Source organism: Triticum aestivum, chromosome 3D (assembly GCF_018294505.1).
Source record: "Triticum aestivum cultivar Chinese Spring chromosome 3D, IWGSC CS RefSeq v2.1, whole genome shotgun sequence".
NCBI classification, from domain to species: domain Eukaryota; kingdom Viridiplantae; phylum Streptophyta; class Magnoliopsida; order Poales; family Poaceae; genus Triticum; species Triticum aestivum.
In genome coordinates this window covers 24,023,056-24,041,226 of record NC_057802.1, presented here as the reverse complement: position 1 = coordinate 24,041,226, position 18,171 = coordinate 24,023,056, and the positions used below count along the sequence as shown (strand labels likewise).

The 18,171-nt window shown below is 45.7% G+C and overlaps 1 protein-coding gene across 1 annotated transcript; it reads left to right on the top strand.

Moving 5' to 3' along the window:
* Positions 1-810: 810 nt before the first annotated feature.
* On the top strand, positions 811-5,095 carry LOC123073872 (uncharacterized). Its single transcript, XM_044496879.1, has 7 exons — positions 811-2,178; positions 3,300-3,339; positions 3,446-3,507; positions 3,866-3,963; positions 4,158-4,216; positions 4,303-4,407; positions 4,489-5,095. The coding sequence occupies exons 1-7, from the start codon at positions 972-974 to the stop codon at positions 4,850-4,852; spliced, it is 1,935 nt and encodes a 644-aa protein (XP_044352814.1). The 5' UTR covers positions 811-971; the 3' UTR covers positions 4,853-5,095.
* The last annotated feature ends 13,076 nt before the right edge of the window (positions 5,096-18,171 follow it).

Below are 18,171 nucleotides of genomic sequence, written 5' to 3'. Positions count from 1 at the left end.
AACTAATCCCGAAGGTAGATGTAGAGGAAGCGTGCCGACGGCGATCACATCGACTTTGGAACCATTTCCCACGCGCATCGTCACCTCGTCCTTAGTGTGTGTTCCTTGAACTGTTACGAACGAATTTTTTGCTGCTGTATTCCTTGAACTGTCCACGTGCCGGCAAGCTCTTCGGAGTCGGCGCCACCACCACCGTCTCGCCTGTCGATGCAGGCCAAACAACCCTAAACAACATCCAGGGAATCTAACTGAGGTATATGCGGGCTACCAAACGCCCGAATGAATGATAGTGCAAAACTGCAAAGTGAACCGGCGTCGCTGCCCCTGATCTCAATTGTATTTCAATTGATCATATCCCTAAAAAAAACTATATTCCGATTTGATCCTAAAAAAGAAGGATGCCGATATCCACCACACGCCCACACAGCGCAGCTGTCAACCGCGTGTTGTGAGGCGTGTGGGCGACCTCTCCAACGCCCACACACCGGCCTTGTCCTATGTGGCACGCGAAAACTGCCTTGGTGTGTCAAGATTCATTCAAACTTAACTGGACGATGATCCAGGCGTGTGGGTGAGTTGCAATGTTGCTACACGTGTAGGCGTTAGTGTTTTCGAAAAAGAATTGTATTCCAATTAACTGTGTGTGTCATTGATTGATTTTGATTGATAGTAGGAGTAGAGCGGAGGTGTTTAGCCTTGAAAAATACTACTACTAGTTCTGTGTCCGACGAGACGGGTCTCCTTTGTCCTCTCAACCAGCCGTCCACTCGCGCGGGGGGGGGGGGGGGGGGGGGGGGGGGGGGGGGACTCGCTGCCGCCAATCCCCCCCACCCGTAGCCCGAGTCGGTCGCGCCACCACCGTCCTCCTCTTCCCCGACTCGACCGATCCCGTGTTTAAAAGGCAAGGCAATCTAATCCCCAAATCCTGTCATAGCCTATTGCGTTGCGGCGAGCTCAACACCTCCAGATCCATGGGACCCCCCACCTTGCCCTTCAACCCCTCCACCCCGCTGGGCCCCGGGTTCCCTGACTCGGCCATCCTCTGCAAGGTGGCGCGTGTGTCGGCGGACCGGAACGCGACCACCGCCGAGTGCCGCACCGAGGACGGCCAAGCCGTGGACGCGTCCTTCTGGCTCGTCGACCCGCCGGGCATCTCCTACTTCTCCGTCAACTGCCCCGGCATGAAGCACCAGTACCACGCCTGGCTCATCTGCGCCGAGGACGCCTTCGTCCTCTTCAGCCTCAAGTTCTGGGGCCCCGCCCGCTTCTTCGTCTACACGGCCGGGAAGCAGTCCCTGCGGCTGCTCCCAAACCCCAACCATGCCTACTTCGGCGGGCAGCAGTTCGGCCTCTTGCCCCGTGGCGACGCCGACGGCGAGCACTATGCCGTGGCCTTCCTCGACGTCAAGTGGACTATCCGAGACGATTTTTGTCGGTTTGATGCCTATGTCTTCTCGTCTGAAACACAGGCATGGACGACCAGGAAGGCCTGCCTATCAGACCCTGCTGACAAGCCATCGTGTTGTCGACATGCCTTGTTCAAGCAGATCAGGGTTGGAGCAAGTGCGCTGGGCTGGGTTGATACCTGCCATGGCATTCTCCTTCTGGACGACCTGTTTGGCAGGCATCCTGTCATCAGAATAATCCCATTGCCCGTGACAACCGTTGGCTTGCCCGAGCCAACCAAACCGGAGGACAATTACTGTGCCCCTGAGTATTTTTACAATGTTTCCTGCTGCGACGATCTCATCAAATTCGTCCACATCAAATACGATGACCCTGATGCTATGAGCAGAGGTTCAGGTTGGAAAGCCACAATGTGGAATATGAAGGTCTCTGAGGGAAATTGGTGCGAGCGCTACACGGTTGATGTTGCCAAAATCTCGGTTGACAAAAGCTTTTCTGCTAAATTGCCTCAGATGTGGGATGATGAGACTCAACAACAGCAGTTGAAGAACCTGATGTTCCAAGGCCCAATTCTGAGCATGCTCAATGACGATTTGCTTTACATGATGGCCAAGGTGAATGATGAAGACGACACAGCCTGGGCTATCACTATTGACATGAAACATGCAGCTCTCAAGGCACTGGCAAAGTTTTCTGTCAAACCGAACCAACAACTCCTCACTACACTCTGCTTCTCATGCGTCCTCCCCAAGTACCTCAACATTCCCCCAGGTGCTTCTTCCTTCTTTCTCCCCATGTGATTTAACCAGCAATGCTATCTTTGAATTATTGGTCTGTATGCTAGCATGCTAGTCATATACGTAACTTTTAAGTGCTCATGAGAACGTCTCAGTTTTGACACCATTTGGGCTCTTCGGATTAATTAGTTTAGCTGTTTGTTAACATTAGAAATAGACTAGGGTTTCCCATGCATTGATTCATACTATGCTATCACTTGGATTCTTGGTTTCCTGTTTGTTATCAATGTACATTTCAGTACCGAGTATTGACGCTGTTGCCATTGGACTTTTTAGCTGTTTGTTAACCCTCATCATACATGTTTACGCGATAGAAACTGGCATGAGGCAGCAGACGGCACACACAAAATGTTCTGCCAGTATGGACCCTTCGTCTATAAAGACCTGAGTCATATAGGTAGACATACTGCATGTTAAAAGTATGCAAGGTGATACAGCTGCTGTCATCAGCAGGGCTAATTAACTTGTTCTACTAGCATAATGTTATGATAATTGAGGCTGTAATGAACCGCCTCATTCCATTCCTTTTATAAACAGAAAGGAATTGTTGATGCCAATTCAAATCCATTCCTGGAATAAAATTAAAGTATCAAATGAGGGACAAGTTTATCCTCAAGTGTCGTTTGCACTACAAAATACCGAAGCACAAGTAGCTCTTGTGCAAACTGCACAGTGCCTCATCTATCATGAAAATGCCACCACGTTGTCATCCAAGCCTCGTGTGTTACAGCAGTCGGCTAGATCCAGTGTCCTTTCATCATTACGTTGTCGGTCCTTCATGCCATTTATGGTTGACCAACTTCTGCACATCCCAAACCCCATTTTACCACTGCGGATGGCCTTGACTGTTGTGCTGTGTCGCTCTCTGGTACCAATGCATAGCTCACTGTTGTGACTGTGGCTATGCTAGCAACTTCTGCAGCCCAGGGCTTTATTTCGAAAGCGTTCATGGTGTCTTCATGATTAGATTACGATCCTATGGTTCTGGGGGCACTAAGGTTGATGCCTTCTTCCATTAAAATTGCTCCCTTGAGAAGTTAATTGTAGTTCTCCCCAATCTTGTGTATGTAACTATTTATTTGTCCAATTTTTCAGGGACAGAAATGTATGATCCCATGGAAATGCACTTTAAGAGGTAATTCATGTATTGCTATGCTACCATTACTTGTTCCAGTTCTCTATTTTTTATTTGCATGACATCTTGTTGAATTCTGATGCTGATGTTGCATGACTGTTGCCAGGATGAGTTTGGCGCAGTTTGTTATGCAAGTGCAGCAGACTCGAGAATGGTTCAGGGAACTTGGTAATTGATCAGTCCACTCTTGATATATTTAGCCTTTTATACTGACTTCTGTTCTAATATATCACATGTGCAAGTGAATGTCTGACAACTTCAACCAAGTGGATGTTTAGGGTCATGATCTTAGATGATTTTCCTTGTGGCCATATGCAAATGTGCTACTTTAATATGCAATATCACTCTGATCGGGTCAAGTATAATATCTTTGAATATCTTTTGATTTCCCCGTTCATTTGTGTCCGATAGAAATGTTAAGCAAGTACTGCCCTTGAAGCATTATTTCCTGCTGCTGCACATATACGTTCTTACAAAGTTGTGACTGTCATGACTAGAAGATTCACATCTGTGTGGTGCTTTGCAGATCTATTCATAGATTGTGACTTGCCAACTTATAAGGAATCCAAACCACTGCTTACCGAGTGTTGCCCAGTATCCTCTTTGTGTGTACATATTCATGCGGTAAGTTCTGTTCTGGTGACTCATAGATGTAGTCCTTAAACGTATATTTATATTTGCTCCCACAAGCTTCAAACTATTTATCATCTCCTCGAACTATGCACACAATTGCTAGCAAATTTATATTCCTCTAATATGCTCTTGGTTTCAAATCATGATATCTCAATTTTCCTGAATCCTATAACATTTTGATGCAGCTACTGAAATATGCTACATGCACCGATGAAGCCTCCAATAATATGCAACATCTCTTACGGTATATAAACATAGAAACCTGTTCATGCACTTGTTTACTGGAATTAAGTTAGCGTTATTTCTGACTATAATGTCTATGTTTCCTAGAGCATTTGAGGGTTTTGACATGCTGCTAACGGAGTCATTTAATGAGCAAGCAAGTGATGAGACCCTGAGGAGAAAAATCATTGTGGCCCTTCCAATTTTAGACAAGTGAAAACCATAAACATGTGTCTTCTTTATCACCAAAATAAAATTATTTGTTGATCTTTCTATACCTTCCCCTTTTTGCAGTCTTTTGCAAAGTATGCTACCAACAATGACTCCTGAAGAAAGATACAGAGTAGGAATATTTGAACAGTATGAGAAGTCAGGCTATACGAAGAAGGACCACCAGTCGTTTGGCTCTAATGCTGAGAAGGTTCGCCACAGCAAGAAGCGAAGCCATGCTAAGAAAAGGACTCACAAGCAACAGCAACATATTTTCAAGCGCAATAACTTTGGGCGGGATGTGGCTTTGAACCGCTGGCGGTACTTGGGCGGCTGCATGCTGATGTCTGTTGGTATGTTGTCACTTTGCTGGATGGTATGGAAGATCTTGCGGGAAATGATCTTGCAGGAGATGCTAGCTTGGGGCTATTACAATGATCATATATAACAGTAAGATCTAGTTATCCTAGCCAGTTTCATGAGCTAGCTACCTGATTACTCTCTATTACAATGATCGTATACAACAGTAAGATCTAGCGGATGGCACTAGCTACTGAAGAAGAATTAGCATTGATTAGGGCTGTGGGCGGAGTTGTATGATGGGCAGGGTTGGAGATGAATATATAGACATACCTCTCGGGCCATTATTTTACTTTCCAGGTTTGCTATTTTTCAGTCGATTGAAAAACAATTCACTTCCATTCAAATTTGTGGCCATCCAAACTCGTGCGGAGATTCACGCTGGGCGATGGTGCTTTCGGGCTGGTTTTGTCATGTGGGTCGTTTTTCTTGGTGAGCACGTTACCATCTGCTTCGGTACGCTGTTTTTCCCCTTTTGTTTCTGAAATTTCATTCCTCCACTTCCGTTTGAAAAGGGAGGGAGGGAGGGAGAGAGAGAGGGAGAGAGACGAAGGGAGAGAGGGAGAGGGAGGGAGGGAGGAAGAGCGAGAGAGAGAGAGGGAGGGAGGGAGAGAGAGAGAGGAGGGGGGAGAGGGAGAGAGAGAGTTTGTTTTAGATCCCCCCTACTCATTTGATTTTGGGCTGGCCCTTTTGATGTAGATTTAGGTGGAGATGCTCAGTCCCCTGGCCTTTTGATTCTCCTTTAGATTTAGATTTTGTGTGGATGTAGGTGTTTAGTTCCCCTCTGACTTTTGTGTTTCACAGTTTCAGTTTGTATAAAGGGTGTTCATGCTGACTGTCCCAATGATGTAGTGTTCAGTAGTAGCTGCTGGAATGAGCTGTTATATTTTAGTAGCTTAGAAATTCAGATTGTGTAATATGCATTTTTAGCGCTATGTAATTAGTGTTCAGGTAGGTAGGTAGTTTTTCACTGCATTTTACAGTTTGTTGTATGCTTCCTAGTTATTTGTAGTTGATATCCTCGTATATTTGATGGCCAGGTGTTTTTGCCCTTTAGTTTAGTGCCTTGTTTATTTCTTTCATTTGTTATTTTCTTTTTCATCATGCTAGTGAGTTCAGAAGTTTGCAGTATCTTTTAAATTTGTATCACCCTGGTGAGTTTCATAATTTTTCAATAGTGCGAGTTCCATAAGCAAGTAGCGCTAGTTCCATTTGTTCCAATAGTTTCCCATATTTAGTTTCTATGCATAATTTTGCTTTACTAGGGTGTTTCTAGCTCACCCAGTTACTATTGTGAGTGTATATATATATATATATATATATATATATATATATATATATATATATATATATATATATAGTTCTTCCCAACAGCAATATTGATTTACATACAAGCAAGCACTAGACTTGACAGGAAGGAAGGGAAATGAAGGAGAGGGGAGGGCATACCTCGTCTAGGGCCTGCAGTGCAGCTCGTTCCCGCTCCTCAGGTCAGGTTCTCCTGCAGCAGACAGCTTGCAGAGAGGGAGCTTCACGAAGAGAGCAAAAAAAATCTGCAAATCGAACGGAGAGAGGCACGGGGAGGAGAAGAGCACCTTATTCATGGCCGCCAGCACCAAATCTGCGAAATTTAACAAGAGACCTAGTCAGTACAGGAGGTCTAAGACCAGCCTATTGTGTATGCAACAAAAAGTACAAGAAAAAGTAGATATATGCTAATCCAGATGGCTGGAGGGGACTGCAAGGCAATTAATATTTAGATTCAGAGTGGACATGAGCTAAAATCGATTCACGTGGTTGAAGGTTGACATATAATACGGTCAAGGTAGAGATAGTTTAATTAATTTGCTTTTGTGCATCTAGTACATTTCTGTCCTTTGTGAATGCTTGTTAACTGAATTTACTTTTTGTGGACGGACAATAGCATCATCCTCTGGAAATTCTAGTGCTTCTCTCCAATTTAACCAGAGACCTAGCAGCAAGCAAGTCATTCACAAGATGCAGACCATAAATAAGCCAAGCAATAGTCTAATAACTGGGTAACAGATTTAGTTCTTGACAACAGCAAGAAGGATTTACACACAGGCCATCACTTAACTTGACAGGAAGGAAGGGGAATGAAGGAGAGGGGAGGGCATACCTCCTCTGCTGCTGCTGCAGGGAGGGGGTGGACATTTCTGATCAGACTATCCATCACCTGGGTCTCCAAATAAAAAACTACTCCATCCGTCCCAAATTAAGTGTCTCAACTTTGTACTAATTTTAGTAATAAGTTGTACTAAAGTTGAGACACTTATTTTGGGACGGGGAGAGTACCGTTTACTGCCGGTCTACAACCATACCACTTGTTAGAGTTAAAAACATGAACAAATAATGCAATTCTTATTCAAGCAAAACGAGTACTCAAGCAAAACAGATATTGACCTTCCATTTGATGTATTAGATGGAGTGAAGCATGTCGACGTCGCAATAGAGTCTACTTAGGCATATATCTACACTTTCAGATTTTGGCAGAGAAGTTTTTAACCTCACTGAGTCGTTAGCATTGAGTAGGGCAGCCAGAACGCAATATGTAGAAAACTGCATCGAGTTAGTCATGAGAAAGAACTACAGGTTTAAGTGTTTTTCATCACATTCGCCTGAAAGGTAGCTAAAAGTTTCAAGTATATAGAACCATTGACTCATGTTTTAGATGTCTATAACGTTAAGCATGCAACCAAAAGTATATAGCAGCCTTTTGGAACTGTACTATAACATTCACGAATCAAGATTTAGTGGCTGAAGAGTGGGGCAGAAAAATGTTTAATACCTAGTTCTTGACAGCCTTGGCCATCTAGCAGAACTCCTTGTGCATGACAGTATTCTGGGGGAACGCGACAGATCGACTTGTCCTTCTTCCATGTCTTGGTTGTCAAGACTCAAGAGACGAAAGAAGGACAAGCGTGGAGTGTGGGTTCGATTGGACCATGGCTCCACTCAATGCCATCTCCTTATCAGTAGTTAGCTATGTGCCGTCAGTCTTCTTGTTTACCAGGACTGAAAAACACACCAACCACCAAACAGATCTGCCAATGGCGAGACATCCATAATTCAACTGACCAAGAGATAGCAACAACTACTAACCAGAGTGCTTGTCAAAGTGGACAATGTAAAACTTGTTAGGCTTCCTGACTGAACAGAACCTTGGCATTACTCTTGCTGAACTGCTACATTAGGAAACAAATGTTCCTCTTGACAAGCTCCCAGGCGAGATTGTCCGGAACCGTCACCATTTATCTGTTCCTAAAAAATCATATCAACCAATGAATATGAAACCCATCAGAAAAAAGTGTAAGGATTCTCAAGTTTCTATCTCACATGGCCGATAGCTTCTGCATAGTGGTAGCCACTGGTGTTCCTGCTCGTGGCTGCACTGAAGTGCGTGATGAAGGCAGACGGTTCTGCCGACGCTCTTTGTTATGAGATAGCCGCAAGAGGCTGCAGACCGTCATGGGCGGCATCAGGGTGAGATGCATCAACGGCTGGAAGCAGGCAAGGAAGTGGACGGACCATACCTCTTTGGAAGGAAGCACCACAGTCCTAGCAGCAGCAGCGCGACCCCACCACGGCACCACGCGCCGGAACCATGGGCTTCTCTTTCCCTGTGGGCATTAGGCCAGCACCGCCCGCTGCGCTCTTCTGCCGCTTGCTAGATTTCCACCGGCGATTACATGTGTCCACCTGCTCCTCCCACGATCCCACCGCCTCCCACCGTCCGTTGCCACAAACCGATCTTCCGCCGACCTTTTTCACTGCCACTCAGACGGCCCCTGCCATGGGAGAGAAAACGTAGGGGTCAGACAGTACAGGCTACGGGGAGAAGATGGGTCGGAGGGAGGGTGAGATAGCGTTACCTGGGCCTCATTCATCGCGGCCATGGGCGCGGCGCTCCTGCTCGTCTCCCTCCCCACGTCAAGTTCCTCCTCAAGTCGGTGAAGAACAGATGAGATTGGAAGGGCTTGGATCCACCGTTCCAGTCTAATTTGGCTGCAGTGTGGAACCGCTCGAGGTCGCCATAAGCGTGAGGAGGTCGGCGGCGGTGATTCCTCTATGGAGAGCAACGGGATTGAGAGGGAGGGATTTGGGGGAAGGGGAGTGGGAGGAGGGATTTGGGGGAAGAGGATGAGGGAGCGGATAAGACTAGTTGATTGACCAGAGTGATGGGTTTGAATAGGGTTCGTCCAGCCGGTTGGGTTTTTGTCGAGACATCGTTGGGGCGGCGCGGGCCCTAGCGGGGTGATCCTACGTGGCGGCTGCGTCGGGCGCATCCGGACCTCCCCATATCCAGGAGTTGCTGGTCAGTTTGGGGTGCCCGCTTAGATGGCATTTTTGCGTTCGGACACTGACCGGGCAGCCCATCCGGGCGATTGGTATGGGTATTTTGAGGGCGGGGGTGGGGGGTTTACAATTGTAGATGATGTAAGTGAATGTCTTTATGGAAAATTCTGATGTGTCACGAAATATTTTTTGGACAACCTACTTGATTGGAAATATATTGTGTGTGCTATGCACCTCTTTTTCCTATTAGATCTCTCCTTTTCGTTTTACTTTATCTTCTATGAGAAAACTTCTATTTTGATATACTCCCATTAAATGAATCACAACTGAATCTCCATCATGTAGTGGCATTAGAATATCTATGTGTACCTTCAATAATTTACCGATTAGAAAACATGAAAGAGAGAGAGTATGTGACGTTGGTGCAGTGTTGCATACAGTGCTACTACTAGCTATAATAATAAAATAGACTACTCACATGATAGCTTGCAGAGGCCTAGAACATATAGTAATTGATTGATGGGCTTTCTCGATTACAGTAATAGTACCACCAGAATCAGTTCCTACCCCTAGCTATAGATAGACTTTTCGTTTCACCTCTCGCCTGCAAATGAGCGGCGGGAGCAGGAGCACACACCCCCATGATCCGCCTGACTCGCCCCCAGCCAATCAGAGCACGCAAACAGCCTACCCATGGATCACACCTTCAAAGCCAGATCCAAGCCGTCCACGTAAGACACATCCAACGCTTCATGCCCAACCCTAAAATTGTACTGCATGGTTGTCTGACGTTTCATGCTACCTATTCTGCACAACTCCAAACAAGCCGAAACTTTACGAATAATTTTTATGTATGAAGAATATTGGAACCAATAAGTACCAGAGGGGGCCCACCAGGTGAGCACAACCCACATGGGCGTGCCAGGGAGCCCGGGCGCGCCCTGGTGGGTTGTGCTCACCCATGGCATGAAGGATATATGCCCTAGAGGCAATAATAAAGTTATTATTTATTTCCTCATATCATGATAAATGTTTATTATTCATGCTAGAATTGTATTAACCGAGAAACACAATACATGTGTGAATACATAGACAAACATAGTGTCACTAGTATGCCTCTACTTGACTAGCTCGTTAATCAAAGATGGTTGAGTTTCCTAAACCATAGACATGAGTTGTCATTTGATTAACGGGGTCACATCATTAGTTGAATGATGTGATTGACTTGACCCATTCTGTTAGGTTAGCACATGATCGTTTAGTTTACTGCTATTGCTTTCTTCATGACTTATACATGTTCCTATGACTATGAGATTATGCAACTCCCGATTACGGGAGGAACACTTTGTGTACTACCAAACGTCATTATAAAGGTGCTCTACAGGTGTCTCCGATGGTACTTGTTGAGTTGGCATAGATCAAGATTAGGATTTGTCACTCTGATTGTCGGAGAGGTATCTCTGGGCCCTCTCGGTAATGCACATCACAATAAGCCTTGCAAGCAATGTGACTAATGAGTTAGTTGCAGGATGATGCATTACGTAACGAGTAAAGAGACTTGCCGGTAACGAGATTGAGCTAGGTATTGAGATACCGACGATCGAATCTCGGGCAAGTAACATACCGATGACAAAGGGAACAACGTATGTTGTTATGCAGTTTGACCGATAAAGAGTTTCGTAGAATATGTGGGAGCCAATATGAGCATCCAGGTTCCGCTATTGGTTAATGGACGGAGACGTGTCTCGGTCATGTCTACATAGTTCTCGAACCCGTAGGGTCCGCACGCTTAAAGTTCGGTGACGATCGGTATTAAGAGTTTTTGTGTTTTGATGTACCGAAGTAGTTCAGAGTCCCAGATATGATCACAGACATGACGAGCAGTCTCGAAATGGTCGACACGTAAAGATCAATATATTGGATGACTATATTCGGACACCGGAAGTGTTCCGGGTGGTTTCGGAGAAAACCTGAGTGCTGGAGGGTTACCGGAACCCCCCGGGAGAAATAGTGGGCCTTAGTAGAGAGAGAGAGGGCTGGCCTAGGGTAGGCCGCGCGCCCCTCCCTCTCTGGTCCGAATTGGACTAGGAGAGGGGGGGGCGGCGCCCCACTTTCCTTCTCCCTCTCCCCCTTCCTTTCCCCCTCCTAGTAGGAGTAGGAAAGAGGGGAGTCCTACTCCTACTAGGAGGAGGACTCCTCCTCCTGGCACGCCCTACAGGGGCCGGCCGGCCTCCCCCCTTGCTCCTTTATATACGGGGGCAGGGGGCACCTCTAGACACACAAGTTGATCTGTTGATCTCTCCCAGCCGTGTGCGGTGCCCCCTCCACCATAATCCACCTCGATCATATCGTAGCGGTGCTTAGGCGAAGCCCTGCGTCGGTAGCATCATCATCACCGTCATCATGCCGTCGTGCTGACGAAACTCTCCGGCGAAGCTTTGCTGGCTCGGAGCTCGTGGGACGTCATCGAACTGAACGTGTGCTGAACTCGGAGGTGCCGTGCATTCGGTACTTGGATCGGTCGGATCGTGAAGACGTACGACTACATCAACCGCGTTGTGCTAACGTTTCCGCTTTCGGTCTACGAGGGTACATGGACACACTCTCCCCTCTCGTTGCTATGCATCGCCATGATCTTGCGTGTGCGTAGGAATTTTTTTGAAATTACTACGTTCCCCAACAGTGGTATCAGAGCCAGGTTTATGCGTAGATGTTATATGCAGGAGTAGAACAGAAGTGAGTTGTGGGCGATACAAGTCATACTGCTTACCGGCATGTCATACTTTGGTTCGGCGGTATTGTTAGATGAAGCGGCCAAGACCGACATTACGCGTACGCTTACGCGAGACTGGTTCTACCGACGTGCTTTGCACATAGGTGGCTGGCGGGTGTCAGTTTCTCCAACTTTAGTTGAACCGAGTGTGGCTATGCCGGTCCTTAAGAAGGTTAAAACAGCACTAACTTGACGAACTATCGTTGTGGTTTTGATGCGTAGGTAAGAACGGTTCTTGCTCAGCCCGTAGCACCCACGTAAAACTTGTAACAACAAAGTAGAGGACGTCTAACTTGTTTTTACAGGGCATGTTGTGATGTGATATGGTCTAGACATGATGCCATATTTACTGTATGAGATGATCATGTTTTGTAACGGAGTTATCGGCAACTGGCAAAAGCCATATGGTTGTCGCTTTATTGTATGCAATGCAATCGCCCTGTAATTGCTTTACTTTATCACTAAGCGGTAGTGATAGTCGTAGAAGCAACAGTAGATGAGACGACAACGATGCTACGATGGTGATCAAGGTGTCGCGCCGGTGACGATGGTGATCATGACGGTGCTTTGGAGATGGAGATCAAAGGCACAAGATGATGATGGCCATATCATATCATTTATATTGATTGCATGTGATGTTTATCCTTTATGCATCTTATTCTGCTTTGTTTGGCGGTAGCATTATAAGATGATCTATCACTAAATTTCAAGGTAAAAGTGTTCTCCCTGAGTATGCACCGTTGCGAAAGTTCGTCGTGCCGAGACACCACGTGATGATTGGGTGTGATAAGCTCAACGTACATCTACAACGGGTGTAAGACAGTTTTACACACGCAGAATACTTGGGTTAAACTTGACGAGCCTAGCATATGCAGATATGGCCTCGGAACACTAAGACCGAAAGGTCGAGCGTGAATCATATAGTAGATATGATCAACATAATGATGTTCACCATTGAAAACTACTCCATTTCACGTGATGATCGGTTATGGTTTAGTTGATATGGATCACGTGATCACTTATATGATCAGAGGGATGTCTATCTAAGTGGGTGTTCTTAAGTAATATGATTAACTGAACTTAAATTTGTCATGAACTTAGTACCTAATAGTATTTTGCTTGTCTATGTTGTTGTAGATAGATGGCCCGTGTTGTTGTTCCGTTGAATTATAATGCGTTCCTTGAGAAAGCAAAGTTGAAAGATGATGGTAGAAATTACACGGACTGGGTCCGTAACTTGAGGATTATCCTCATTGCTGCACAGAAGAATTACGTCCTGGAAGCACCGCTAGGTGCCAACCTGCTACAGATGCAACTGACGACGTTAAGAACGTCTGGCAGAGCAAAGCTGATGACTACTCGATAGTTCAGTGTGCCATGCTTTACGGCTTAGAACCGGGGCTTCAACGACGTTTTGAACGTCATGGAGCATATGAGATGTTCCAGGAGTTGAAGCTAATATTTCAAGCAAATGCCCGGATTGAGAGATATGAAGTCTCCAATAAGTTCTACAGCTGCAAAATGGAGGAGAATAGTTCTGTCAGTGAACATATACTCAAAGAGTCTGGGTATAACAATCACTTGATTCAACTGGGAGTTAATCTTCCAGATGATAGTGTCATTGACAGAATTCTTCAATCACTGCCACCAAGCTACAAGAGGTTCGTGATGAACTATAATATGCAAGGGATGGATAAGACAATTCCCGAGCTCTTCGCAATGCTAAAAGCTGCGGAGGTAGAAATCAAGAAGGAGCATCAAGTGTTGATGGTCAACAAGACCACCAGCTTCAAGAAAAAGGGTAAAGGGAAGAAGAAGGGGAACTTCAAGAAGAACAACAAGCAAGTTGCTGCTCAAGAGAAGAAACCCAAGTCTGGACCTAAGCCTAAGACTGAGTGCTTCTACTGCAAACAGACTGGTCACTGGAAGCGGAACTGCCCCAAGTATTTGGCGGATAAGAAGGATGGCAAGGTGAACAAAGGTATATGTGATATACATGTTATTGATGTGTACCTTACTAGAGCTCGCAGTAGCACCTGGGTATTTGATACTGGTTCTATTGCTAATATTTGCAACTCAAAACAGGGACTATAGATTAAGCGAAGACTGGCTAAGGACGAGGTGACGATGCGCGTGGGAAATGGTTCCAAAGTCGATGTGATCGCCGTCGGTGCGCTACCTCTACATCTACCTTCGGGATTAGTTTTAGACCTAAATAATTGTTATTTGGTGCCAGCGTTAAGCATGAACATTATATCTGGATCTTGTTTGATGCGAGACGGTTATTCATTTAAATCTGAGAATAATGGTTGTTCTATTTGTATGAGTAATATCTTTTATGGTCATGCACCCTTGAAGAGTGGTCTATTTGTGATGAATCTCAATAGTAGTGATACACATATTCATAATGTTGAAGTCAAAAGATGCAGAGTTGATAATGATAGTGCAACTTATTTGTGGCACCGCCATTTGGGTCATATTGGTGTAAAGCACATGAAGAAACTCCATACTGATGGACTTTTGGAATCACTTGATTATGAATCACTTGGTACTTGCGAACCATGCCTCATGGGCAAGATGACTAAAATGCCGTTCTCCGGAACAATGGCGCGAGCAACAGATTTGTTAGAAATCATACATACTGATGTATGTGGTCCAATGAATATTGAGGCTCGCGGCGGGTATCGTTATTTTCTCACCTTCACAGATGATTTAAGCAGATATGGATATATCTACTTAATGAAACATAAGTCTAAAACATTTGAAAAGTTCAAAGAATTTCAGAGTGAAGTGGAAAATCATCGTAACAAGAAAATACAATTTCTACGATCTGATCATGGAGGAGAATATTTGAGTTACGAGTTTGGTCTACATTTGAAACAATGCGGAATAGTTTCGCAACTCACGCCACCCGGAACACCACAACGTAATGGTGTGTCCGAACGTTGTAATCGTACTTTACTAGATATGGTGCGATCTATGATGTCTCTTACTGATTTACCGCTATCGTTTTGGGGTTATGCTTTAGAGACGGCTGCATTCACGTTAAATAGGGCACCATCAAAATCCGTTGAAACGACGCCTTATGAACTGTGGTTTGGCAAGAAACCAAAGTTGTCGTTTCTTAATGTTTGGGGCTGCGATGCTTATGTGAAAAAGCTTCAACCTGATAAGCTTGAACCCAAATCGGAGAAATGTGTCTTCATAGGATACCCAAAGGAAACTGTTGGGTACACCTTCTATCACAGATCTGAAGGCAAGACATTCGTTGCTAAGAATGGATCCTTTCTAGAGAAGGAGTTTCTCTCGAAAGAAGTGAGTGGGAGGATAGTAGAACTTGATGAGGTTACTATACCTGCTCCTTTATTGGAAAGTAGTTCATCACAGAAATCTGTTCCTGTGACTCCTACACCAACTAGTGAGGAAGCTAATGATGATGATCATGTAACTTCAGATCAAGTTACTACCGAACCTCGTAGGTCAACTAGAGTAAGATCCGCACCAGAGTGGTACGGTAATCCTATTCTGGAGGTCATGTTACTTGACCAAGGCGAACCTACGAACTATGAAGAAGCGATGGTGAGCCCATATTTCGCAAAATGGCTTGAGGCCATGAAATCTGAGATGGGATCCATGTATGAGAACAAAGTGTGGACTTTGGTTGACTTTCCCGATGATGGGCAAGCCATAGAGAATAAATGGATCTTGAAGAAGAAGACTGACGCTGACGGTAATGTTACTGGCTACAAAGCTCGACTTGTTGCGAAAGGTTTTCGACAAGTTCAAGGGGTTGACTACGATGAGACTTTCTCACCCGTAGCGATGCTTAAGTCTGTCCGAATCATGTTAGCAATTGCCGCATTTTATGATTATGAAATTTGGCAAATGGATGTCAAAACTGCATTCCTGAATGGATTTCTAGAAGAAGAGTTGTATATGATGCAACCGGAAGGTTTTGTAGATCCAAAGGGAGCTAACAAAGTGTGCAAGCTCCAGCGATCCATTTATGGACTGGTGCAAGCCTCTCGGAGTTGGAATAAACGTTTTGATAGTGTGATCAAAGCATATGGATTTATACAGACTTTTGGAGAAGCCTGTATTTACAAGAAAGTGAGTGGGAGCTCTGTAGCATTTCTGATATTATATGTGGATGACATATTGCTAATTGGAAATGATATAGAATTTCTGGATAGCATAAAAGGATACTTGAATAAGAGTTTTTCAATGAAAGACCTCAGTGAAGCTACTTACATATTGGGCATCAAGATCTATAGAGATAGATCAAGACGCTTGATAGGACTTTCACAAAACACATACCTTGACAAAGTTTTGAAAAAAGTTCAAAATGGATCAAGCAAATAAAGGGTTCTTGCCTGTGTTACAAGGTGTGAAATTGAGTCAGACTCAATACCCGACCACTGCAAAAGATAGAGAGGAAATGAAAGATGTTCCCTATGCTTCAGCCATAGACTCTATCATGTATGCAATGCTTGTTGGGGAACGTAGCAGAAATTCAAAATTTTCTACGCATCACCAAGATCAATCTATGGAGTTTACTAGCAACGAAGGGAAGGGGAGTGCATCTACATACCCTTGTAGATCGCGATGCGGAAGCGTTGCAAGAACGCGGATGAGGGAGTCGTACTCGTAGCGATTCAGATCGCGGTTGATTCCGATCTAAGCACCGAAAGTACGGTGCCTCCGCGTTCAACACACGTGCAGCCCGGTGACGTCTCCCACGCCTTGATCCAGCAAGGAGAGAGGGAGAGGTTGGGGAAGACTCCATCCAGCAGCAACACGACGGCATGGTGGTGGTGGAGGAGCGTGGCAATCCCGCAGGGCTTCGCCAAGCACCGCGGGAGAGGAGGAGGAGGGAGAGGGATAGGGCTGCACCAAAAGGAGACGTTTTCGTGTGTCTTGGGCAGCCCAAACCTCAACTATATATAGGGGGGGAGGGGGCTGCGCCCCCCTTAGGGTTTCCACCCCCAAGAGGAGGCGGCCAGCCCTAGATCCCATCAAGGGGGGGCGGCCAAGGGGAGGAGAGGGGGGGCGCCCCACTAGATGGGCCCTAAGGCCCATCTGGACCTAGGGTTTGCCCCCTCCCACTCTCCCATGCGCCTTGGGCCTTGGTGGGGGGGTGCACCAGCCCACCTGGGGCTGGTCCCCTCCCACACTTGGCCCACGCAGCCTTCTGGGGCTGGTGGCCCCACTTGGTGGACCCCCGGGACCCTCCCGGTGGTCCCGGTACATTACCGATTTCACCCGAAACTTTTCCGGTGACCAAAACAGGACTTCCCATATATAAATCTTTACCTCCGGACCATTCCGGAACTCCTCGTGACGTCCGGGATCTCATCCGGGACTCCGAACAACATTCGGTAACCACGTACATACTTTCCCTATAACCCTAGCGTCATCGAACCTTAAGTGTGTAGACCCTACGGGTTCGGGAACCATGCAGACATGACCGAGACGTTCTCCGGTCAATAACCAACAGCGGGATCTGGATACCCATGTTGGCTCCCACATGTTCCACAATGATCTCATCGGATGAACCACGATGTCGGGGATTCAATCAATCCCGTATGCAATTCCCTTTGTCCATCGGTATGTTACTTGCCCGAGATTCGATCGTCGGTATCCCTATACCTTGTTCAATCTCGTTACCGGCAAGTCTCTTTACTCGTTCCGTAACTCACATCATCCCGTGATCAACTCCTTGGTCACACTATGCACATTATGATGATGTCCTACCGAGTGGGCCCAGAGATACCTCTCCGTTTACACGGAGTGACAAATCCCAGTCTCGATTCGTGCCAACCCAACAGACACTTTCGGAGATACCCGTAGTGCACCTTTATAGCCACCCAGTTACGTTGTGACGTTTGGCACACCCAAAGCATTCCTACGGTATCCGGGAGTTGCACAATCTCATGGTCTAAGGAAATGATACTTGACATTAGAAAAGCTCTGAGCAAACGAACTACACGATCTTGTGCTAGGCTTAGGATTGGGTCTTGTCCATCACATCATTCTCCTAATGATGTGATCCCGTTATCAACGACATCCAATGTCCATGGTCAGGAAACCGTAACCATCTATTGATCAACGAGCTAGTCAACTAGAGGCTTACTAGGGACATGGTGTTGTCTATGTATCCACACATGTATCTGAGTTTCCTATCAATACAATTCTAGCATGGATAATAAACGATTATCATGAACAAGGAAATATAATAATAACCTATTTATTATTGCCTCTAGGGCATATTTCCAACAATGCTGTGTACCAGACCTGATGTGTGCCTTGCTATTAGC

Bases quoted from the DNA above. Each gene is read 5' to 3' on its own strand.
- LOC123073872 (XM_044496879.1), top strand. From the start codon at position 972: ATGGGACCCCCCACCTTGCCCTTCAACCCCTCCACCCCGCTGGGCCCC. The intron at 2,179-3,299 runs GTGCTTCTTCCT...CCAATTTTTCAG, and splicing joins GTACCTCAACATTCCCCCAG to GGACAGAAATGTATGATCCC. The intron at 4,217-4,302 runs GTATATAAACAT...TATGTTTCCTAG, and splicing joins AATATGCAACATCTCTTACG to AGCATTTGAGGGTTTTGACA.